Source organism: Salvelinus sp. IW2-2015, unplaced genomic scaffold (assembly GCF_002910315.2).
Source record: "Salvelinus sp. IW2-2015 unplaced genomic scaffold, ASM291031v2 Un_scaffold875, whole genome shotgun sequence".
In the NCBI taxonomy this organism is placed as follows: domain Eukaryota; kingdom Metazoa; phylum Chordata; class Actinopteri; order Salmoniformes; family Salmonidae; genus Salvelinus; species Salvelinus sp. IW2-2015.
In genome coordinates this window covers 111,399-136,752 of record NW_019942635.1, presented here as the reverse complement: position 1 = coordinate 136,752, position 25,354 = coordinate 111,399, and the positions used below count along the sequence as shown (strand labels likewise).

Sequence of the window (25,354 nt, the reverse complement as noted above, 5' to 3'; positions counted from 1 at the left end):
GACACAGGGTCATTCACACTGCAGAGAGGCCTTACCACTGCAGGACTGTGGGAACAGATTCTATTCTAGATCGGACCTGAAAAGACATGAACAAATACAGTGCAAGGTAGACCTTTGAGGTGGAGCAGGTTAATTTGGAAAATTAGAGGGGGGAAATAACTGCCCATGTGTACTATGTTCAATGTATTGTTCGCTGATGCATTTTAATGTTGACAGGAATAACAACATATATAGAAATTATTCTCATTATTCTCATCTTTCTTAACAATATCGTTAACTGTTACACACAAGACAATATCTTAAGTAAAAGAGTAATACGTTAGTGGCCTTGTCCGAATCAAAAACGGCACATAACTTCCTCTGGCAAATAATACATTTATGTTACTCTGACAGAGATTCCAACATTGAAGAAAAATATGTACCATTCTGCGCAATTGCATTCGCAGTATGATCACCTCGATGTCACAGAGCAGAGGGACGGGGCCCAACCTCTCCAGTCTAGCCAAGACAGAAGGGGTAACCCGACACGTCACAGGCGCTATAACGCTGAATCCTCCGTTTAGAACGTTTCTCACCCCCAAATATGGTAGTGAGAGGAAGTATAGTTGCGGGTAGTGGGAGCTAGGTGAAACTGGTCTGATTTTCTAATTCAATGAAACATCTTACTGAATACATTTTTCTGGTCCCAAAATTAAAATCTGTTACGAACACAGTGCACTAGGTTTTATAGACTTGAACGCTTTGACAACATGCACTCGTTTTAAATAACTCAATGTAAGGTGAATTGAGTTTGTGCACACGCGGACTTCACAGAGGAGCGTTCCTAACAGAAATATGGAAATAATGCTACAACGTGCCAATAGGATATCGCTAGCTCGTACATGCCTTCGCCCATCTCCTTGCTTGTTCTGCCCACTATGCTTCATTTGCTCACGCTCTAAACGACACAGATGAACCGTCTTGGGTTAGTTATATCTTGGTGTAGCCGTCTATCTAGTAGCTGCTAGCTTATTCAGTAGCTAGCTAGCTACCTGTCTTTGATACTTATGTGTACAGTTCTAGGAGAGATAGGATATTTGTAACTAGCTGATTTTTATGACGAACAACAAATAACGTTTGGGAGTGGTAAGAATATTTTGTGAAATGGACAGACATTCTGCAGTACTACATGTGTTATTAGCTCTAGCTAAAGCTAGCTAGCAAGTTTGATAAATAGAGGCCATTCTCACCTTCCAGTACCAGCTCAATGGAGTCATGGAAACAGTCCTCAAAACCGCTGTGCATGAGATCACTCGGCTGGTGAAGGACAGCTTCCTGAAGGAAGTGACCGGGAGCAAGCGGGAAGTGGAAATCTTGAAGGAGAGGCTACAGCAGTGTGAGCAGAGATGGAGGGACGGAGAGGAGGAGAGGAAGAGGAGGGAAGTTGAAGAGAGAGAGCAGAAAAAGAAGAGGGAAGAGAGAGAGCAGACAGGGATGTGTAGGAGCTGTGGTTGTGCTGGAGACACTGAGGAGAGGGAAGAGGCTCTGTTAGGTGAGTGAGGAGAGATATATATATATATATATACACACACACACACACACACAGTCTGATTAATCAGGCTGTAATGCACAATTAATTGGTATATACAGCCTGAAACGTATACCTGCAAAATCGTGATACATTTTCCTTACAAGCCAGAATATGAATAAAATCTCAAATTAAAATCAAATGCTATTCATCACATGCTTCGTGAACAACAGGTGTGTGTGTGGACTAACAGTGAAATGCTTCCAAATCGTTCCCAACAGTGCAGAGAGAAATACCATTTGGAAATATTTAAAAAGTCCCACGTAATAATAGATAAACAATGAGTAACGATAACTTGGCTATAAACAAGGGGTACTAGTACTGAGTTAATGTGCAGGGGTATGAGGTAATCACTTGGCTATATACACAGGGTACCAGTACTGAGTCGATGTGCAGGGGTACGAGGTATTTCAGGTAGATATGTACATATCACTAGGAATAAACTGACAGACCATCAACAGTTTCAGCAGCATATATGATGAGTCAGAATATTCAGTGTAAATAGAGATTTACCATTCAAATAAATTATTACCATTATGTTGTTTGTAGTTAGATTGGTTGGAAGTCAAATTGATTGTATAATTGATTCAATTAATGCAAACATGGCTCAAAAAAAAGGGACGTAAAAATGTTCTAATATAATAATGATATTGAACAAAAAAATGCCCAACAGATAAACTCAGCTACTGCTCTGTCTGGATCAAGTGCCATTCTGTGACTTAGGCTAATATGCCTTTTTTTTTTGTGGTATTGAGTATTGTGATGTATTGAGTATTGTGATACTCAACCTGGTATCGAAGTCAAAATTCTGGTATCGTGACAACACTAATCCAGATAGCAAAATAGTTACCCAATAGCTACCCGGACTAACTCTTTAGCAGTCTTAAGGCTTGGGTGGGTAGAAGCAGTTCAGGGTCCTGTTGGTTCCAGACTTTGTGCATCGGTATCACTTGCCATGTGGTAGCAGAGAGAACAGTCTATGATTTAGGTGGCTGGAGTCTTTGACCAGTTTTAGGGCCTTCCTCTGACACTGCCTGGTAAAGAGGTCTTGGAGGGCAGGGAGCTTGGCCCCAGTGATCGAGCTGCTTGACACGGTTGTGGTAGGCATGATCACCGACGACGATAAGACAGCCTATAGGGAGGAGGTCAGATATCTGGCAGTGTAGTGCCATTACAACAACCTCTCCCTCAATCTGAGCAAGACAAAGGAGCTATAGGAAACGGAGGGCCGAGCAAGCCCCCATTCACATCGACGGGGCTGTTGTGTAGCGGGTTGAGAGCTTCAAGGTCCTCAGTGTCCACATCACTAAGGATCTATCATGGTCCAAACCACAGGAGGTTGGTGGCACCTTAATTGGTGAGGATTGGCTCGTGGTAATGGCTGGGGTGGAATTAGAGGAATGGTATCAAATACATAAAACACATGGTTTCCATGTGTTTGATGCCATTCCATTTGCTTCGTTCCGGCCATTATTATGAGCCGTCCTTCCCTCAGCAGCCTCCACTGGTCCAAACACACCAACACAGTCGTGAAGAGGCAACAACAATGCCTATTCCCCCTCAGGAGGCTGAAAAGATTTGGCATGGGCCCTCAGATCCTCAAAAAGATCTACAGCTGCGCCATTAAGAGCATCTTGACTGGCTGCATCACCACTTGGTATGGCAACTGCTTGGCATTCGAYTGCAAGGCGGTACAGAGGGTAGTGCGTACAGCCCAGTACATCACTTGGGCTGAGCTCCCTTCCAGTCAGGACCTTTATACCAGATGATGTCAGAGGAAGGCCCTATGCTACCGCATGGAAAGCGGTACTTATTAACCAAGTCTTAGGGCTGGGCAATATGGACAAAATATTATATCACAGTATTTTTTTTTTAATTGGACGGTATTTGACGGTATTTTTAGTATTTGAATAATACAAGTTCTACATTTGCTTTATGAGTAGTGAGTGATCCTAGGGTGGCAACACATACATTCTAAGTGATTTCAATTAGTGTTTCTCCATTCTGATTGTTTTATGCTGTTCAATTCAACTTCACCCAAAACAAAGTTCAGCACTTATCATTTCTGCATTTCCTGCACTCAGTTGCAGTGGTGGAAAAAGTACCCAATTGTCATTCTTGAGTAAAAGTAAAGATGCGTTATTAGAAAATTACTCAAGTGAAAGTCACCCAGTAAAATACTACTTGAGTAAAAGTTTTAAAGTATTTGGTTTTAAAATATACTTAAGTATCAATAGTAAATGTAATTGATAAAATGTACTTAAGTATCAGAAGTAAAAGTATAAATAATTTCAAATTCCCTATGTTAAGCGAACCAGATGTTTCTTTACGGATAAAATGTTTATTTACGGATAGCCAGGGGCACACTCCAACACTCAGTCATAATTTACAAACAAAGCATTTGTGTTTAGTGAGTCCTCCAGATCAGAGACAGTAGATGACCAGGGATGTTCTCTTGACAAGTGCGTGAATTGGACCATTTTCTGTCCTGCTAAGCATTCAAAATGTAAAGAGTACTTTTAGGTGTCAGGGAAAATGTATGGAGTAAAAAGTACAGTATTTTCTTTAGGAATGAAGTGAAGTAAAAGTAAAAGTTGTCAAAAATAGTAAAGTACAGATACCAAAAAAAATTACTTAAGTAGTACTTGAAAGTATTTTTACTGAAGTACTTTACACCACTGCTCAATTGAGATCATTTCCACTCTGCCACATAGGTCTGCACGATATGGGCAAATAATCTAGGAATTATTTTTAACCAAATGTTGCAATTGCGATTTGACTTGCGAATTAGAGCAAAACTGTTGAAATCATGGAAATAGAATGACTATTCTAATTCTATAATTAGAATATATTAGTGGGCACTTTGAATACGGTGTTGTTTGAGATGACAACGAATTAAAATGCCAGGGAGCAGTTATTGTGACAGGGTAGGAACTAAAGTTTTGGTAAGTGTTTCCTACGGGACCCTTTAAATTTTGGTTAGATTGCATGTTTTCTCTTAGTCTGTAGCTAATAAATTATTGCTTTGCATATTCCTCTTTGATTTAGAAGATACTGTTGCACAAACAACATGCTGATTTAGGTCTACACCATCACTGGTATTATCAGGCTGTATTAGCTAGCTACGTTTGCTCTTACTCAGTACATTTATTAGCTAGCTAGCTATTAGCGTCACAAGATTTAGGGCAACTTGCAAAGAAATTACAAACTAGCTGTTTGCTGATGGAAGAATCACAAACCAATAGTGTCATTATAGAACGCTAGTGGATTTATATTAAGAAGCAAAGTGAAAACAGCATTGTTGTCATGAACATTGTTGCATGTGCTGCGTAGACCATGCAGACTGAACGTAAGTGTCTCGGGGTTGAGCAACATCAAATGCGCTCTGAGTGACGGGGCGTGGCTAGGTCTGTGTGGAAAGTGGCAGGGAGAGGAAGAGCGGAGAGAGATGACTCAAGTAGCGTMGTAAACTATAAAAATTGACATTACACATGGCGTATCACATTTAACAAACTAAACATTCAAATACTGACATAGAAGGTAAAGTAAAAACCCAAACCGGTACTTGCATCAATACAGGTATATCATAAAATACGGTATACCGCCCCCCTCCCCACACACTTTTGACTCATCACATATGCTGCTGCTGGTACTGTTTACTATCTGTAATTTTATTCCTAGTTAAATGTACATATTTTCCATCTATTACCGTGTACCACTGCACATTGACTCTACCCTGGCTACCCTGTAGCCAAGTTATCATTACTCATTGTGTATCTATTATTTATTATTGCTTACATGCTTACATTGTTGTGTAAGCATTTCACTGTTAGAACACACCTGTTGTTCACGAATCATGTGACAAATACAATTTTATTTGATTTCAGTACAGGTGGGGAAGCACACACCCCTGAGGGGCCCCCGTATTGAGGGTCAGCGTGGCGGACGTGTTGTTGCCTACGCTTACCGCCTGGGGGTGGCCYGTCAGGAAGTCCAGGATCCGGTTGCAGAGGGAGGTGTTCAGTCCCAGGGTCCTTAGCTTAGTGATGGGCTTGGAGGGCACTATGGTGTTGAACGCTGCTCTGTAGTCAAGGAACAGCATTCTCACATAGGTGTTCCTCTTGTCCAAGTGGGAAAGGGCAGTGTGGAGTGCAATAGAGATTGTGTCATCTGTGGGTCTGTTGGGGCGGTATGCGAATTGGAGTGGGTCCAGGGTGTCTGGGATGATGGTGTTGATGTGAACCATGACCAGCCTTTCAGAGCATTTCATGGCTACAGATGTGAGTGCTACGGGGCGATAGTCATTTAGACCTTGGCGTTCTTGGGCACAGGGACTATGGTGATCTGCTTAAAACATGTAGGTATTACAGACTGGGTCTGGGAGAGGTTGAAAATGTCAGTGAAGACACTTGCCAGCGGGTCAACGCATGCTCCGAGTACGCGTCCTCGTACTCCGTCTGGCCCTGCGGCCTTGTGAATGTTAACCTGTTTAAAGGTCTTACTCACATCGGCTACGGAGAGCGTGATCACACAGTTGTCCGGAACAGCTGGTGCCCTCATGCATGGATCAGTGTTGCTTGCCTTGTAGCGAGCATAGAAGGCATTTAGCTCCTGGTAGGCTTGTGTCACTGGGCAGCTTGCAGCTGGGTTTCCCTTTGTAATCCGTAATAGTTTGCCAGCCCTGCCACATCCGATGCGCATCAGAGCCGGTGTAGTAGGATTCGATCTTAGTCCTGTATTGGCGCTTTGCCTGTTTTGATGGTTCATCGGAGGGCATACTGGTTTCTGTGCGGTTTGTCCTTCAGTTGCTCAAAAATAGAACAATCCACTTTTTTAAATTGAAGTAAGATTTTTTTTCATTGTCATGGCATGCTTGGTTCAGTAGCTATTGATGAGAGAACCGAATATCAAATATAAAACTGACTTTACTTCGGTGTTGAACTGAACCATATACCTACCAAATCTTTAAAAAATTTAGAAAACAGTACTTAACTGTGGATATTTTGTCTCAAATTTTGAGCAGCTGAAGGACAAACCACACAGACAACCGCTAGAGTTTAAATGTAATTGTATTCACTATTCTGGCTTTTAAGGAACATTTTACAGAGTTTTGCAGGCATTAGTTTCAGGCTGTATATACCAATTAATTGTGTATTACAGCCTGATTAATCAGACTAACACACACACACACACCTGATATAGGATTTATAACTTATTTCTGTTCTATCCTCAGGAGCAGAGGAAGGTTGTGTTATCAAACAGGAGATGTTCCAGTCAGGTGGACACAGCGCTCTTCCAGAGAGAGAGGGTCCACAGGAAATGGCCACACCTAGCTCTTTCTGTGTCTCTGAAAGGATGGACGAGAGTGAGGCCCATGTGGTCCATATCAAAGAAGAGCCCAATGACTGGGAGGATCTGGTTACCCAGATGGTCACATCCACAGATGCCTCCATAGTGAGCCTGAGTCGTCTGCAGAGATTGAGCTCACATGCTGGGGCTTGGACCAGTGAGCCTCAGCCTCCACCTCCACTCCCAGMACCATGGGCCAGTGAGCCTCTTCCTCCAGCACCATGGGCCAGTGAGCCTTTTCCTCCAGCACCATGGGACAGTGAGCCTCCACCTCTACCTCCAGCACCATTGGCCAGGGAGCCTCCACTACCTCCAACACCATGGATCATGAAGGAGCAGCTCCTACTTTCAAGGTCAGTGATACCCACCCAGGGGACAGAGCATGCTGTGGGGGCCCTCGAAAGCATCAACACAACGGCACAGCTGAGGGTCAAACCCTTCAGCTGTCCACACTGTGGGAAGAGCTTCCCTCAACTCCGAAACCTGAAAGACCACCAGAAGTACCACCACACAGGGAAGAAGGCCTTTACCTGCTCCCAGTGCGGTATGGGCTTTGTGTACATGTGCCACTTCAGGGTACACATGCAGCGCCACACAAGGGAGAGGGCATTCAGCTGCTCTCAGTGTGGGAAGAGCTTCAGCCTTCAGAGCGGCTTGGAGAAACACAGGGTCCTTCACACTGCAGAGAGGCCTTACAACTGCACGGACTGTGGTAACAGATTCTATTCTAGAGCTGACCTGAAAATACATGAACAGATTCATGCAGCAAGGTAGACCTTTGAGATGAAGCAGGTTGATTTAGAAAATCAGAGGGGGGGAAATAACTGCCAACGTGTACTATGTTCAATGTATCTATAGTTGCTGATTCATTTAATGTTGAGAGGAATAAAACTTTGTAAATAAGTTATTCTCATCCTTTCTTAATAAATGATTGATCACACAGTGTTATTTATTTGTCACACACACACACACACACACACACACACACACACACACACACACACACACACACACACACACACACACGCGCATCTTAAAAGTAAAATGGTCAAATGTAAGTAGCCTTGTCCAAACCACAACGGCCCACAGAGTTACAGATATCTTCCTCGTGGAAATAAATACATTTGACAGAGATTCTCTCCTCAAAGAAAAAGATTTATGAGTTCCCGCACATTCGCAGTATGATCACCTCGATGTCACAGACCTGTACGAGCATTTGTGCCGAATACATTACATTGTTACAGGTGTCAAGCTTATGGGCATGTGGCAGCAGTGTGTAGGAGGGAGGTTAATTGCAGGGGTGCCCACGGGGCTTGGCATCAGACATGTTCAGCACGAGAGAAGCAGGTTGAGGTTTCCAGGGTTAGAGTAGTGCAGAAATAGTTGTATGCTGAGGCAGTGAAGGAAGTAGAGGAAAATRGGTCAAGGGGGAGAGATCCTGAGAGAAGTGGTGTGAGTTGTAGATATGTACCAGTACAAGTGATATATGTTTCAGTAAGATTGGATTTTTAGAATTTATAGCAATGGTTATCAACTGTACTGCAGGGATGGAACGTAAGTCGCAGACAATTGAGGTTGTGGTGGCAGCTGCAGAGAAGTATTTGGATGTGCGAGACTTGACATCAGAAGAGTTACAGTGTGTGCTAAGTGGCGGTGTCCCATCCTTTCAGGTTGTTGGCCCGAGGTAGGACTAAATACATTTAAATAGTGGAGTAGGGTGGTGTTATTTTTTTWWTTTTTTTGTGAGTGTAGTGTTAGATGGTTGGGTATTTGTTTATTTTGTTCAAGCAAAGTATAGGGGGTTGTACTCCAGTCTAGTAGGTGGCGGTAATGCAACATTTATTGGATGCCAACCGCCGTTAAACTTCATCGAAGAAGAAGAGACCCTGAGGGATGACTGCTCTGAGAGATGACGTCGCAGCTGGACCCTATTGGAATCTCGTGCCAGTGCTCAGGTACACATCGGAATCTTATTGGATATGGAACATCGCGAGGGTTGGCCGAGAGGCGAGGTCCAGTCGGAAAAATGGTGTGGTAGCTAATTCGAGCATTTGCACTACAGCGGACAGTTCTAACAAAAGTAAATATTGTTTATATTGCATGCTCCATACGTTGAAGATATACACCAAAATACGCCGACGACCAAGCCAACGGAGTCAGTTGTTTTAGAGACCGCTGTTTTAGCAGGTTCGTGCTGACCGACTGACTGCCATCAATGTCTCTGACATGTTTACGTTTTCGCGCGCGGACCCCCAGCTAGCTAGCAATGCACGTTCACTGCTTGTTGTGTTGGACTTGCTCGTCTGTAAGCAATGCACACGTCTTTGCAAATGACAACATTAAAAACAGTATAACGTGCATGTATATACGTTTATAGAGTTATCTATGTGACACAAGACATGTTAAACTCGCTTGTGCTAGTCCACAGTGTCTTCATCTCGGGTCGTGTAACGTTACTACATCGCCATAAATCCGGATATATCCGTTTTTTTAAAGTTAAATAATTAAGGTATTTGAGGTATAAATGTTATGTTGATGACAAAGTGTTAACAAAAGCATCGTATTAAAGCTGCACCTTCTGCAATACCTCTTTGATCACTCCCTAATCAGCATCGTTTCTTTAGTTTGAAAACAATTTTCTTCAGTTTAAAGTTAGAATCTTTACATTTTTTATGTGGTCAAATATGCCCAAAAAATTCCTGATCTTGAATACAGCGTTAGTCTACTGTACTGTTGTCCTGTTTAACCTCCTGATGTTTACATGATTCGTCTTGATTGACAGCTGAGCTTCCAACTCTAGAACCTGGGTGACGTCACACAAACCTGAGCCAGGGAGATTAAAGATGTCGGAGAAGGTGCAGAACACCTTYAGGTTGCAGCTGTCCTCCGTCATGGACTCCCTGCTCACTGCAGCCGTGTGTGAGATCTCCAAGATCTTTGAGGGCAGTCTGAGTGAGCAGCAGGCAGAGCTGACGCAGAGTGTAGAGGAGATCTCAGCATTGAACGGGAAGCTGAGGCTGGCAGAGATGAGGTTGAAGGAGGGTGGAAAAATAAAGGATTTGGATGGTACGGCTGCCAACACCTCTGGGCAAACAGTCACTAACGTGACGACAATTGCTGAGATAGAAGAAGAAGGTAACTTGATATTGCGTAGACAAATAGCAACATACAATTTCAGGTCTTGATAACTGTGTAGACATGATATGCATTTTTTCCCCTCCCAGTTGGTGTCAGCTGAGCTTTATTTTTCTGTGTCATTACATTTCTATCTTTGGGTTTCTATGCAGTACCCGATTGGTGTGAGCCYCTTCAGTCAGAAGATTCTTTAATTCCACCCTCGAAGATCAAAAAGGAAAATGAATGGCCATGGGTGGACCTGCGACCACTGAGTGTGTCTCTATGGCGCATCCCTAACATCAAAATAGAGGTCAGTCACCGGTCCGGTGTAGGAAACCTGAATCAATAAACAGACAGTCATAGTGCACACCCAAATGTAGCACACGGCTGAACAAAAAAAAWTATTCTGTTAATTAGGTAACTCTCAACCCCAATTTCAGCCTTTGCCCAACACATTCACATTTTCAAAAAATGCATTCAGGTTGGGGGAATTGGGGTGGGTAAACGTAGTTGTACCTGATCCAAACACTTTCTCATTAAAGCATATTTACCAGATGTCCACTGGCATGCTCTGATAATAAAATTATGTGCATCACAGAAATATGGCTCTGGACAGTTAGCTCACAGTGGTAAGGTGCTGAGTTTCTGACATCTACTTACAACCTTGCGGTGTAAGTTTGAATCCCCATGAAATGTGGCCTCACATTTATTGCGTTATTGTATTGGGAAGAAAGGTGCAATCATAACCTTGAAAATTAAGATTAGGGGCTCAATCCAACCAGCATTGCAGTATTTACACAGTAGCTCTTTTTCCAATGGTCAAATTAACTCACAGATTGGTCTTGGGTATTGTATGAAAACCTACAATGACTACAAGGGYGACTCTTCTCACAAGAATGCTTTTCAGAATTAGAAGTGTGTGGGCACGGGATGAATATTGTAAATGAAGTATTTAAAAAAAATATTTATCTGCCCCATGTGGGATTAAAACTCACAATGCGCCAATATTCTGTCATAGCAGTTGGGAAAAAATACAACAAGTTGAGATGATCACCATTGTCATCTATTTCTCGTTACGATGGATGTAGCTACGAATATAAACGTATAATCCAATTTGCCTACAAGTTTTTTTCTTCTTCGTAGAAGCTCATAGATGTGTATGAAACAGTAAGCAAAAAGGTTGAATTTGGTCAAATGTGGAAATATGCCTTAGTGCCTTTTCAATTTTGTGTAAAGTCAGAGGTCTAGTCAAGGAAGCATAACGCAAGCTATATTGGCACACTCCACTTACCAAGACCATTACCAAATAAGGTGCGTTGTCACCTGCCTTTATAGCAAGCCTTGACGTGGTACCACCCAGCATATCTAGAAGGGAGTACATTTCAACCCGAACCCCTCCCTTGAGATGACGTGGTACCACCCAGCATATCTAGAAGGGAGTACATTTCAACCCGAACCCGTCCCTTGAGATGACGTGGTACCACCCAGCATATCTAGAAGGGAGCCTTCTTAAGGCACCTCTACATCAGAGTTGAACTGCGAGGGGCAAAAAGAGCTAGGTTTGCTACCAAAACACCTAAATATATCACTTTTGCAACGAACTGTCTAAATAAATTGACGTTTCACTATAACAATGCCTAAAACATCTGGATTTCCATGATTTTATATTTTTTTATCATCAAAGTCACTCTTTAAATGTCTGCTTTAGTAGTACTTTGGCGTTTTTGGTTGTGAGCATATTCATTATGAGTGTGTTTTAGCAGGCTGAAGATTTTGATAACCACTTGCTGACAGCCCTAGCCAGGAGTCCTCCACGAAAAGGTAAGAGTAAATCATCCTTGCCCCTCGTAATTGTAATTCAGCTCCTGGTGCAGGACATCATTACTGATCCCGCTCTTTCCGCTCCTCTCTCCTCCAGGGTCGGCTGCGGAGCGGTTGTTAAACAGACGGTTAAAAGACATACCTGAACTGAGCGCGGCCGGGTCAGGGTATGGTTGTGGTTCAGTGGGGCGGGGGCTGAGGAAGACCCATGGTAGTCTGTTGTGCACATTCAAACAAGAAAATCCGGAACCCCAGAGCAGTGTCTTATTAGACAAGAATGTCTTGAGGCACAGCACAAGACAAGGAAAAGATTGTGACTTACAAAGCAAACACAGAGAGGGGACACATGGGAAAACGAGTGACATAGTGAAAAAGAAGGTAGGAAGGAGAAGAAAGCATTTAAAAATGGAACCTAATGCAGAGGAAGAAGCAACAACCAGTGGAACTGACAAGAGTTTCTGCTGCAAATACTGTGGGAAGGGCTTTCACAGAGAGTTTGGCCTTTCTGTGCACATGAGGTCTCATAACAAGGGGACATACAAATGTCCTAAGTGTCCCAAAAAGTTTCCGTATCCAAGTGCACTCCGTGTGCACACATTGAACAGCCACGGCAAAACAGAAAAGAACAAACCTTGCTCTAACGTTAAAGAAAAGTCGAACTCTATCAACCACAAAGTGAAATCCCTCTCCCCCAGCAGAACAAAGCCTACTTCCCCCAACAACAAACCTCTTTCTTCCAGCAAGGCCAAACCTCTACCACCCAAAGACAAACCTACCTCCCCCAACAACAAAGATGGCTCCCCTAAAGGCAGCACACATCCACAACTTTATTCTTGTCACGTTTGCCATAAGGAGTACACTTCTGCAAGTTCCCTGCAGGTCCACGAACGCATTCACACAGGTGAGAGACCGTACCCTTGTAACCAGTGTGGGCAGAGGTTCCGTGTAAAGCAGTTCCTGATATTACATTTGCGTAAAGCCCATGCGGATGTGTACGGAGGTGAGGAGAGCAGCAGATACCTCTCCTGGACTGCACCAGTGGAGGATCCCATTGCTAACGGTGCTGATCAGCAGCCTGCCATTAAGTCAAAGAGCAAAGACGATCGACGTGCAAAGGCAAACAGCAAACGGAAGCAAATGACAGAAACAGACGGCCTGTTTCAATGCACAGTGTGTAAAAAGCTGCTAAGTTCACAGATGAGCCTCGTTCAACACTTCCGCATCCACACAGGTGAGAAACCGCTCAGCTGCGAAGAGTGCGGCAAGAAATTCCGCTGTCACCCCATCTTGATCAGCCACAGGAGGTCCGCCCACCCGGGGAAGAAGTACCAATGCCTCAGGTGTGTCCAGCAATTTGAGACCATGGCCGAACGTAAGAGACATCTGCTACAAGTCCACCAATTCAAGAAACCCAACCCGCGGTCCCGCTGTCCTCGCTGTAACAGGACTTTCCACAACAGTAACTCCCTGAGGATCCACTATGAAACTGTCCATGCCTGAGTCTGTCCACACATGGCTCGGCCTAGTCAAGTTGGAGTGTTCAGCAGGACCGGGATCAATTACATTCAGGAAGTCAGATTGTTACGTCCATTTGAAGTTACATTTGTGATTTGAAAAGTGCTGTTTATTTTCAATTAGTCTTTTTGTAATCATTGACTGGCTGAGTGAAAAGGGAATTGACCCCAACCCTGGTGGCCAGTGAATTTACATGATGCTGACAGAGGACGCTAAAAGAGCAAAAACTTGTGATTTGGTGGTCAATGTTTGTGATATGGTGCTTAATATGGGTATCACTGATCAAACTGTGATATGGGGTTGCAGGATCACATTTTTTTAAAGTCAGTGCCAGACCGGTTTATGGCATGATTTCAACGTCTTGGAGCCATGTTTTTAGTTTTATGTTTTTAGTTTCATGTAAACACGTCTCTATCATTTCTATGTTATTATGACAAATGTAACATGTTCGTTGTACTGTACATTCTCTATGTTGTAAAGAAAAGCCCAGGGAATATACACTGCTCAAAAAAATAAAGGGAACACTTAAACAACACAATGTAACTCCAAGTCAATCACACTTCTGTGAAATCAAACTGTCCACTTAGGAAGCAACACTGATTGACAATAAATTTCACAAGCTGTTGTGCAAATGGAATAGACAAAAGGTGGAAATTATAGGCAATTAGCAAGACACCCCAATAAAGGAGTGGTTCTGCAGGTGGTGACCACAGACCACTTCTCAGTTCCTATGCTTCCTGGCTGATGTTTTGGTCACTTTTGAATGCTGGCGGTGCTTTCACTCTAGTGGTAGCATGAGACGGAGTCTACAACCCACACAAGTGGCTCAGGTATAGCCTGGTTCCTCTCTAGGTTTCTTCCTAGGTTTTGGCCTTTCTAGGGAGTTTTTCCTAGCCACCGTGCTTCTACACCTGCATTGCTTGCTGTTTGGGGTTTTAGGCTGGGTTTCTGTACAGCACTTCGAGATATTAGCTGATGTACGAAGGGCTATATAAAATAAACTTGATTTGATTTTGCAGGGCTCTGGCAGTGCTCCTCGCACAAAGGCGGAGGTAGCGGTCCTGCTGCTGGGTTGTTGCCCTCCTCCACGTCTCCTGATGTACTGGCCTGTCTCCTGGTAGCGCCTCCATGCTCTGGACACTACGCTGACAGACACAGCAAACCTTCTTGCCACAGCTCGCATTGATGTGCCATCCTGGATGAGCTGCACTACCTGAGCCACTTGTGTGGGTTGTAGACTCCGTCTCATGCTACCACTAGAGTGAAAGCACCGCCAGCATTCAAAAGTGACCAAAACATCAGCCAGGAAGCATAGGAACTGAGAAGTGGTCTGTGGTCACCACCTGCAGAACCACTCCTTTATTGGGGTGTCTTGCTAATTGCCTATAATTTCCACCTTTTGTCTATTCCATTTGCACAACAGCATGCGAAATTTATTGTCAATCAGTGTTGCTTCCTAAGTGGACAGTTTGATTTCACAGAAATGTGATTGACTTGGAGTTACATTGTGTTGTTTAAGTGTTCCCTTTATTTTTTTGAGCAGTGTACTTTTGCTCCATCAGTTTTTTGTTGTTGTTTTTTTTACATTAATAAAATGTATTTACTGGAGGTTGACTTTCTTCAATAGGTCATGCATACTTCAATAGGGTTTTTCATGGATCACCCAGTTTATTAGTGACCTTTTATGAATTGCAGTGCTTGCACAAACATGGGCAGTAGAGACCTCCAGTAATAAAGGATAACAAATAGTACATGTTCCTCATTTGCAATAATTATTTCAAGTCGTTAGATCTTCAGGTACAGTTAAAAGCCATGTTCACATTGAAGTGACTCAAATCGTTTTTCTTTTCTTTTTTCGCATATCCAATTTGAATCTGTTCATTTTCCTGCAGTCTGAACAGCCAAAAGCACATGGAATCTGATATTTCAAGCCACGTTTCAAACCACCTTGGTAGGTGGTGTGAAGTCAGATACAAATATGATTCCTGGCAATGTGACTTGTCTGAGATGTCAAATATGATTTATTTGCCGGCAAATGGTTTTAAGACTTATTTGGCATATCTTGTTGCTTGCTAGCTACTATGTTGACAGTTTGACAAGAACATGTGGTAGCTAACGAGCTTGCTAAATGTTTAAACAAATGAGTGAATGTACCAGAAAGCTAAACCACTAACTAGTTGACTGCTGTGGCTAGCCAAAAAGGACTTGTTTTGGAAATTGGATAATCTTATCCTTTGAGGCTTTAGAAGTGTTCTTACACTATGATTTTGACCATTCAAAACAATTGGGAAACGTCCATGGCATGTGTTGTAACCTTAGCTTGCTGCATACTGTAACTTCTGATGGTTACCAATCAGCCTATACCACTGTGCACACACCCTTAGTTACTATGAACTATGACAACTAGCGTAGCCGTGTCAGCAAATGACTGCTGTCACAAACCAACCCGATTTGTCACTTGTTACTTGCTGTTTGGCCAGTCAGTATATTACAAAACAGATTTGAAGTTTAAGGCTTTAGATAAAGATAGAACTAACCCAAAATAGTTAATATGTGTCGTTTCCAATGGGAGCAAATGAAGCATAGTGGGCAGGACCAAGCGCGAGATCCTATTAGCGCGTTGTAGCATGTATTTGCATACTTTTGTTAGGGAACGTCTCCTCGGTGATATGCGTGTGTGCACAAACTTAATTCGACCTTGCACTCCTAAACAACGCAATTTTTAAAAAACTTTGGCGAAGAGTCAAGTCTATCAAATTTAGTGTACTGTGTTCGTAGTTTTGGGAACAGAAAAATGTATTGAGATCAGATGTTTAATCGATGAGAAAAATAGCAGAATGTCGGCCCAGTTTCACCTAGTTCCATCCTCTCCCACTAACCGTGACTAGACATTCTCTCACTACCATATGTGGTGAGAACCTTCTAAACGGATGCTTCAATTATATAACCCCAGTCTGGGTTAATCCCTTCTGTCTGTGCTTTAGATCTCCAGGTGTTAATGGAATTACTTCAGAATTTTACAAATGATTTTCTGAACAAGGAGCTCCCTTCCTATTTGAAGTCTTTTTTAGAGAGTATTAAAAACAATGTTCTCCCTCCTACAATGAGTCAGGGGTTAATAACACTGATACCTAAACCTAAAAAATGAGTGCTGCTCATCGATAACTGGCGTCCAATTTGTCTTCTTAATAATGACTATAAGATATTAGCCTTACTACTTGCAAAAATAAATAAAGAAGTCCTGGATGCAATCATTGATGAAACACAGTCTGGCATCATGAGGAACAGACATATTTCTAACAATATCAGACTAGTATTAGACATACTTGACTACTCAGACCTAATAACTGAGGATAGCTTCATATTACTTTTAGATTTTTATAAAGCATTTGACACAGTAGAGCATCAGTTCATCTTCCACCCCCTTGAGAGACTTGGCTTTGGGGATTTGTTCTGTAAGGATATTAAGACTCTATACAAATGGTAACAGCTCTGTCAAATTGAAATATGGCACCTCACCTAGATTTGAGTTAGTGAAACATTCTGCTTTTCATCGGCAGGTTTTCTTGTCATGGTCCTTAATTTATAAGCATATTTTTTCTCCACGCAGATATTATATATGGAATAATCGGGATATATTGTATAAAAATACTTCTTTGTTTTTAGAATATTGGTTCCGAAATAATATCCTATTGGTGAGCCAACTGGTAAATGCAGAGGGTTTTTTACTTAGTTATGAGGAATTCTTATCACGTTACAAGGTCCCTGTAACACCTAAAGATTTTGCAATTGTTTTAGATGCCATTCCCTCAGGTGTTGCTTTATTATTCAGGAATGTGTCAACACCTGACCCTCAGAGCCTACCTTCCGTTGACCCTGTTAACTCATCAGTAGGAACGATTTGTTTCTCTTTTGGTCCATGCAACAACAGAGCGATACGAACCTTGTTTCAGCAGGATGTTGTATCTATACCTTATCTCATGCCTTATTGGAACAGATTTATTGATAATATTTGTTGGAAAAAAGTTTGGATGTTGCCACACACACTTGTTAACAACATTAAGGAAGTTTCCTTTAAAATTGTTCATAAATAATATCCTGCCAGCCACTAAATTATTAAATTCTCCCCTCCGCTCTCTCCACTGGCTTCCAGTTGAAGCTCGCATCCGCTACAAGACCATGGTGCTTGCCTACGGAGCTGTGAGGGGAACGGCACCTCCGTACCTTCAGGCTCTGATCAGGCCCTACACCCAAACAAGGGCACTGCGTTCATCCACCTCTGGCCTGCTCGCCTCCCTACCTCTGAGGAAGTACAGTTCCCGCTCAGCCCAGTCAAAACTGTTCGCTGCTCTGGCACCCCAATGGTGGAACAAACTCCCTCACGACGCCAGGWCAGCGGAGTCAATCACCACCTTCCGGAGACACCTGAAACCCCACCTCTTTAAGGAATACCTAGGATAGGATAAAGTAATCCTTCTAACCCCCCCCCCCTTAAAAGAGTTAGATGCACTATTGTAAAGTGGTTGTTCCACTGGATATCATAAGGTGAATGCACCAATTTGTAAGTCGCTCTGGATAAGAGCGTCTGCTAAATGACTTAAATGTAAATGTAAATGTAAATGAAGAAGTTTAAGGAAAACATAAACTCAAATTGTACCTTTTGTAATGACCACCCAGAGACGGTGTTGCATCTTTTTTGGCATTGTATTCATGTAAGGAAACTGTGGCAAGACATCAGTAGATTTATAATTGAACGCATTTATGAAGATTTTACACTATTGTGGAGAGATGTACTGCTTGGATTCTTTACTTACGATAGAAATAAGCAGAAACAATTATATGTAATTTATTTTATTATTCTTTTGGCCAAATTTCATATTCACAAATGTAAATTTACAATCAAAACACCACATTGTCTTACCTTACAAAAATAAATGTAACTATATTTAAGGACAATTAAATACTCTACTAACAAGAAACCTGTTCGAATTATAAGTGTATGTTTGTCCCTTAAGGTCCTTGTGTAATGTGATATTGTACCCCCTAGCCCAATTGTCCTTTGTATATTATTTATATATACTTGTGTTCCCACATGTACTTCCTGTATTGATTTGTTGTTAATAAAATAAAATAAAATAAAAAGCTTTAGAGCTCCAAACTCATTTCCCTTTTGCGGTCACTCCCATCTTTCCGGCTAGGGAATTGCAAATCCCGTAGAGAAGAACGTCTCATTATCGCGAGACTGAGAATCAACATGGCTTGCTTCCATAGATTTCGCTAGCCATTTTAGTCAATTGAAAAATCCATAAATCTGAGAGTTTGAGTTGTCTACTCGAATTCCAAATGACTCGACCAATAAAGCAAGTACTGTAGCTACATACAGTAACTGCTCTTCCAGGTTTCTTGCGTCTTTGTTAACCAGCTAGCTAGATAACGTTAACTGAGTCTGCCATCCAGAGCTACCCTTGTTTAGCTGTCTAGCTATCTTGATTTGCCTGGCTGCACTCTTCACAGTCTTCAGTGTTTGTTTTAAGGTAAGTCTCATCTGTTATTAACAGCATGTAGACTGGATATTAGTGGGTTAGCCAGCTAACGAGCAGTGATTCTGGAAGGGTGTGGTGTTGGCTACTTGGCTTTGTAGCTAGTTATGCTTCACAGACTGGCTCAGATCCAGATAACTGGTGGACTGGAGAGGAGACGGATGTAGCCAGGTTGACTTCAACATTGCTGTATGTCAGATAGAGGGTCACATCTTTATAAATTACTGTATCATCTTCTACCATAGTGACATCCTCCTCTTCACCACCCCACCTGATTGACAGCAAAGAAGTGCTCCTCTCCTTGGGACTCGGTGTAAACCTCCACCCTATCTACCCCTGTTGCCCCCAGAGCAGGGGGTAAGGACACCAACATAGCCACAATGCTGGAGTCTGTAAGGAACACGTTTCATGCCCAGCTGGCCACCGTCATGGACTCCCTGCTGGCGGCAGCGGTGTGTGAGATCGCCAAAATCTTTGAGAGCAGTCTGTGTGAGCAGCAGGAGGAGCTTACACAGAGAGGAGAGGAGATCACAGGCCTGAGGGGGAGGCTGGAGCGGGCAGAGAGGAGGCTGAAGAAGGAAGGAGAGGAAGAAGAAGGAGAGGGCCTACTGGATGTGGTAGAAGGACCAGTGAGAAAAACAGGAGGAGATGGCAGCCCTAGGCAGCAGTCTGAACCAAGGGCTGGTAAGAAAACCAGATGTCTCATCTGAAAATGATCTTAGGAACATTTTGGTTGAAAACACCCCTAAACTACTGTCTGGTTGTCTGTCCTGCACCGTTTGTTCAGGTTCAAGCTGGGATTCGGATGCGGCCTCTGAGACCCCCCCACTGGTCCAGGACAGCGGGTGTAAGAAGTCCCACAGGATGAAAAAGGAGAGGACTGAGCTGGAGGGGTCCTCCATCAAAGAAGAGGTCAGTCAGTCATTCTCTAACACAATAAGAATGTCTGTCTTTCCCTATTTAATTACCATTTTATTCTATGTCACAAAGATAGTCATGCTGCTTTGAGTTTTCAATGGTTCATTTATTCAAAGGCTGTTAACACAGCTGTGACGCTGGCCCCCACATTAATGTTTTATTCTTTCCCTTCAGCTTAAACATTGCCCTCTTCCACAGTTCGAGGAGTCCCACCCTGCCCCTGTGGAGGGGGAGGGCCAAGGGCCAGGGAGGAGCTCTTCTGCTGGGGGTCAGAGGCTGGGAGAACCCTTGTCTGACACAACAGGGACCAAGGCAAAGTGTAAGGAAGTGTAATCCTTAACCAATCAATCTACAAGTTGTGTTTTACAGTCCTTCCAGGATTTAGCGATTCTACGATAGATAATTTTTTTGGGTGAATCAACAATTCCTTGCATATTATGCTAAGGCTTGCAAATTTCAGAATTGCCGCACGCAAAATCAAGCATTTTGGCCAACAACTATCGCAACTAGACGCTGCGATTTTAGAGCAAATAAACCTTGTCTTTTCATACTGTATTGTATTTTATACTTGTGGAATTGTTGGAATGAGTGTATTGAGCCCCCTTCATGATGTTGTTCCTATCTCTTGGTAGTATCCCATTGGGAGGGAGACCCCAGACCTCTTCAGAGCCAGAGCTCCACCTCCTTCTTCCATGGCCCCCGGGTTGGACATTTCTCTCCCAGACCCGACCACAGGTCTCCTGGGCTTGACCCCTGGGCCAGTGGGGTTCCTCTAGAGCTTCAGGATCCAAGCTTCCTGGACCAGAGCCCAGACCAGGTACTAGAGCAGAGAGAGCCCCGACAGTCACAGGACCAAACCAACCAATCCCAGAGAGGCCTGAGACCAAGAGACGACAGAGGGAGGGGCCTAGTTCATCAGAACCGCTGGTCATTGGCTGCCAAGGATCCAGTCAGACCACACCCCAATGCACACGCTCAGAAACACGCACAAGGTCACGCACACACACTGGGCGGGGCGAGACCCTACACTTGCCCGTACTGCGGCAAGAGCTTCAGCTACCCGTCCCACCAGCGCAGACACCTGCTGCGCCACACAGGGGTGAGGATGTACCCCTGCTTGGTATGCGACAAGAGCTTCCTGACTCCGTCAGAGCTCACGGTGCACACCCGTGTCCACACAGGGGAAAGGCCGTTTGGCTGCACCCAGTGTGGAAAGCGTTTTGCCCGCAGCGGGAACCTCCGGGCCCACCAGAGAGACGTCCACCTGGGGAAGAGACCCTTCGTCTGCCAGGAGTGTGGCAAGAGGTTCGCCCACAGGGGCAACCTGAGGGTGCACTACCAGAGGGTACACCAGGGCCTGCCATACCATGAGGATGAGTATGACCAGGATGGCAACGCTCTCCCCTCTACTGGGTAAATGGTCAACAGGGTCACATTCAGTAGGAGCTAATGGGAGAAAACATTTTAAAATGGAAAATGAGTGTTCTTACAGTGCATTTGGAAAGTATTCAGACCCCTTGACTTTTTCCACATTTTATTACGTTATAGCCTTATTCTAAAATTGATTAAATTGTTATTTTTCTCAATCTACACTTAATACCCCATAATGAATAAGCAAAAACAGGTTTTTAGAATATTTTGCAAATGTATAAAAAATAAACCTGGGGAATAGTTACAGGGTAGAGGAGGGGGGATGAATGAGTCAATTGTAAGCTGGGGATGATTAGGTGACTGATGGTATGAGGGCCAGATTGGGAATTTAGCCAGGACACCGGGGTTAACACCCCTACTCTTACGATAAGTGCAACATCCCATCCGAAAGACGACACCTTACACAGGGCAATGTCCCCAATCACTGCCCTGGGGAATTGGGATATTGTTTTAGACCAAAGGAAAGAGTGCCTCCTACTGTCCCTCCAACACCACTTCCAGCAGCATCTGGTCTCCCATCTAGGCACCGACCAGGACCAACGCCGCTTAGCTTCAGAAGCAAGCCAGCAGTGGGATGCAGACCCTTTACTCATTACAATGTTTAAGCACCTTTGGCAGTGATTACAGCTTCGGGTCTTATTGGGTATGACGCTACAAGCTTGACACACCAGTATTTGGAGAGTTTTTCCAATTCTTTGTAGATTCTCTCAAGCTCTGTCAGGTTGGATGGGGAGCGTCTCGAGATGTTTGATTGGGTTGAAGTCTGAGCTCTGGCTAGGACATTCAGAGACTCGTCCCAAAGCCACTCCTGCATTGTCTTGGCTGTGTGCTTAGGGTCGTTGTCCTGTTGGAAGGTGAACCTTCATCCCAGTCTGAGGTCTTGAGCGCTTTGGAGCAGGTTTTCATCAAGCATCTCTCTGTACTTTGCTCCATTCATCTTTCCCTTGATCCTGACTAGTCTCCCAGTCCCTGCCACTGAAAAAGATCCCCACAGCATGATGCTGCCACCACCATGCTTCACTGTAGGGATGGTGCAAGGTTTCCTTGAGACGCGATGCTTGGCATTCTGGCCAAAAAGTTCATTCTTGGTTTTAGCAAAACAAAGAATCTTGTTTATCATGGTCTGAGAGTCCTTTAGGTGCCTTTTGGCAAACTCCCAACAAGCTGTCATGTGCCTTTTTTACTCAGGAGTGGCTTCTGTCTGGCCACTCTACCATAAAGGCCTGATTGGTGGAGTGTTGCAGAGATGGGAGAACCTTCCAGAAGGACAACCATCTCCACAAAGGAATGCTGGAGCTCTGTCAGAGTGACCATCGGGTTCTTGCTCAGTTTGGCCAGGTGGCCAGCTCTAGTAAGAGTGTTGGTGGTTCCATAATTTTTACATTTAAAAATGATGGAGGCCACTATGTTCTTGGGGACCTTCAATGCAGAAGACATTTTTTGGTACCCTTCCTCCCCAGATCTCTGCCTTGACACAATCCTGTCTTGGAGCTCTACGGACAATTACTTCAACCTCATGGCTTGGTTTTTGCTCTGACATGCACTGTCAACTGTGGGACCTTATATAGAAGTTGTAGAAACATCTCAAGGATGATCAATGGAAACAGGATGCACCTGAGCGCAATTTCGAGTCTCATTGCAAAGGGTCTGAATACTTATGTAAATAAGCTATTTGTTTTTCTAAAAACCTGTTTTTGCTTTTGTCATTATGGGGTATTGTGTGTAGATTGATGAGGAAAACAATGAATTTAATCCATTTCAGAATAAGGCTGTAACGTAACAAAATGTTGGGAAAAGGAAAGGGATCAGAATACTTTCCGAATGCACTGTATTTAGCATTTTGTCTTATGTGAATTAGGCCTACCTGCACCTCTGTCTGCATTTTAAACTAATGTCCCATAGGAATGACTCCACCTGTCAAGAGACAATGATGAAGACAGGAAATGGTGAGAGCGAGAAAGGAAAGCAGCGCTCCCTACGGGAGGAAGAGAAGGCATTTCTAAGTGTTGCATAATTTAAAAGGTTGTTATATTGTTAGTAGTGTTTTTATACTGAGACGGTGCTTTTACCCTTTACTCTACATGGTTGTGTATGTTAGCAAAGGTGACAAACGTGCAAACTGATTGATTATCTATGATACGATTAGCATAACATTCCCTATTTTGTGTCGTTAGTCATCCTCCATGTGTAGTGTTCATATAAAGTAATTAACCGAAATAAAACCAGGTGTATTCATGGTCGGTCTTACAATGATGATACAGTATCTTATTTCTGAATATGCTTTCTTTGGTCCATAAGGTAAGGAAAAGCAGGAACAAGATTTTAGAAGGTACTGTACTTTTTGGGGGGTAAGTGCAGTACCATTAATTGCCACCAGAGAGCAGTCTTACTGCTGTGTTCTCCATTATAATGTATAGAAGACATGCACTTAAAGTATAGTAGGCTGGTTGAAGACGTCGGCACGTTTTACGTCTAGTGTGTGTGGAGCATTATTGGCCTGCTGTTGGCTTTGCAAGTCACATTCTCTGCTTTTTACAGAGAGAAGTCCCTTTCCCCTGTTCCCTCAGGTTGTGTCAGGCTGTTCTGCCGACCTGTTCGAGGAAGGCGCCACACCACACTCTCACTTGAGTATCTTACCTAGTAATTTTCAGATCAAATTTAGCTTTTTTGTAGCTTTGGCAACTATGTGTGTGTTTTCTATACCTGTTCACTCCTCTCCCAGTAGGCTTTACAGAGCCTCCCCACCCCTTGGCTGCAACCCTTCTAATTTACCCTGCGCTCACAGCCCATGTGGAATTCCTGGTCTCTGGCAGCGTTTCGAACTGCCAATTTGCGATCAAGAACGCTGAGTTCATCTCTTCAGTCCCTTGACTTTGTCCTGATAGAGACATTGATCACCCCACCCCAGAGAACACTGCTTCTCCAGCTGCCCTCACTTCATCTGACTACGTTTTCTCTCATAGTCTGAGAGCATCTGGTCATTGTGGTGGCACAGGGCTACTAATTTCTCCTAACTGGAGATTTTCTCCTTTCTCCCTCTCTCACCTGTCTCATTTGAATTCCCTGCTGTCACTGTCACTTGTCCACTCAAGTTTAGGATTTTTGACATCCATCGCCCACCAGGTGTCCTTAGAGTTCCTCAATGAGCTTGACACCTTGATAGGCTAATTTCCTGACGATGGCTCGCTGCTCTTGATTTCTTTCCAATTCTCTCTTTCCCCTCCCTCCTTGCCTCTTGTGACTTCACCCTTTCCCAGTCCCCTCCCACACACAAGGCAGGCAATATGCTTGACCTCATCATTACTAGAGGCTGTTTTCCTACTAAGCTCACTGCAGCCCCCCTCCAGGTCTCTGATCACTACTTAGTTCATTTTTTCTGTCTCCCTTTCCTCCAACCCTAACCACCCAGCCCCTACCCAGATGGTCATGCGCCATCGCAATCTTCGCTCTCGCTCTCTCCCACTACTCTCTCCTCTTCTATCCTATCATCTCTCCCTTCTGGTAAATCCTTCTCCCTTCTGTCTCCTGATTTTGCCTCTTCGACCCTACTCTCCTCCCTTTCCGCGTCCTATGACTTGCACTGTCCCCTTACCTCTCGGCCCTCCCCTCCTGCTCCCTGACTGTGTCTCTGCGAGCTGACAGAATGAGGCTGCGGAAATGGAGGAAAGGTCCTCCGGAAGTTATCATCCTTTCACTCCCTCCTTCTCTTCCTCTGTATCCATTGCTGAAGCAACTTCTATCACTTAACATTTCAAGCTTCTGCCTCTAACCCTAGGAAACGATTTCCCACCTTCTCCTCCCTCCTCCCTCTCTGTGCACGACTCTGTCATCCACTTTGAAAAGGTGGAGGACATCCGCTCCTCATTGACTCAGCCTATTGAGTTCACTGGTCTCTCACACAGAACTACCCTACGCTTTGGCCTCTTTCACCCCTCTCTCTCCAGATTAAATCCTGCAACTAGTGAGGTCTGGCCTCCCGACTCCCTGACCACTGGCTGCGTCCCCTCTGACTACAAAATGGTCCGAGTCACTCCCCTCCTCGAGAAATGAACACTTGACTACTCTGACGTCAAAACAAACAAACCCTTTCTTTTCT

At 43.8% G+C, this 25,354-nt stretch overlaps 3 protein-coding genes across 7 annotated transcripts; all 3 read left to right on the top strand.

The window, feature by feature from the left end:
- The first annotated feature begins 1,220 nt into the window (after positions 1–1,220).
- On the top strand, positions 1,221–7,818 carry LOC139022493 (zinc finger protein 628-like). The gene is made up of 2 exons (XM_024136324.2): positions 1,221–1,531; positions 6,801–7,818. Exons 1-2 carry the CDS (start codon positions 1,255–1,257, stop codon positions 7,688–7,690), a joined length of 1,167 nt encoding a protein of 388 aa, XP_023992092.2. The 5' UTR covers positions 1,221–1,254; the 3' UTR covers positions 7,691–7,818.
- Positions 7,819–8,122: 304 nt separating this feature from the next.
- LOC112069055 (zinc finger protein 25-like) lies at positions 8,123–15,120 on the top strand. 4 transcript variants are annotated; one of them, XM_070438391.1, is made up of 5 exons: positions 8,123–8,871; positions 9,699–10,051; positions 10,204–10,343; positions 11,794–11,854; positions 11,952–15,120. In XM_070438391.1, the coding sequence occupies exons 2-5, from the start codon at positions 9,760–9,762 to the stop codon at positions 13,352–13,354; spliced, it is 1,896 nt and encodes a 631-aa protein (XP_070294492.1). In that variant the 5' UTR covers positions 8,123–8,871; positions 9,699–9,759; the 3' UTR covers positions 13,355–15,120. The 4 variants fall into 4 exon arrangements, with proteins under 4 accessions (XP_070294492.1, XP_070294493.1, XP_023992089.2 ...); XM_070438392.1 differs by lacking the exon at positions 8,123–8,871 and adding an exon at positions 8,889–9,103 and having other exon boundaries at positions 11,797–11,854; XM_024136321.2 differs by lacking the exon at positions 8,123–8,871 and adding an exon at positions 8,889–9,103.
- A 3,446-nt stretch (positions 15,121–18,566) lies between these two features.
- On the top strand, positions 18,567–23,512 carry LOC112069054 (zinc finger protein 500). Of its 2 annotated transcripts, none has more exons than XM_024136320.2 (6): positions 18,567–18,903; positions 19,155–19,593; positions 19,697–19,821; positions 20,026–20,146; positions 20,460–21,240; positions 23,161–23,512. In XM_024136320.2, exons 2-6 carry the CDS (start codon positions 19,290–19,292, stop codon positions 23,270–23,272), a joined length of 1,443 nt encoding a protein of 480 aa, XP_023992088.1. In that variant the 5' UTR covers positions 18,567–18,903; positions 19,155–19,289; the 3' UTR covers positions 23,273–23,512. The 2 variants fall into 2 exon arrangements, with proteins under 2 accessions (XP_023992088.1, XP_023992087.1); XM_024136319.2 differs by having other exon boundaries at positions 18,568–18,903; positions 20,002–20,146.
- The last annotated feature ends 1,842 nt before the right edge of the window (positions 23,513–25,354 follow it).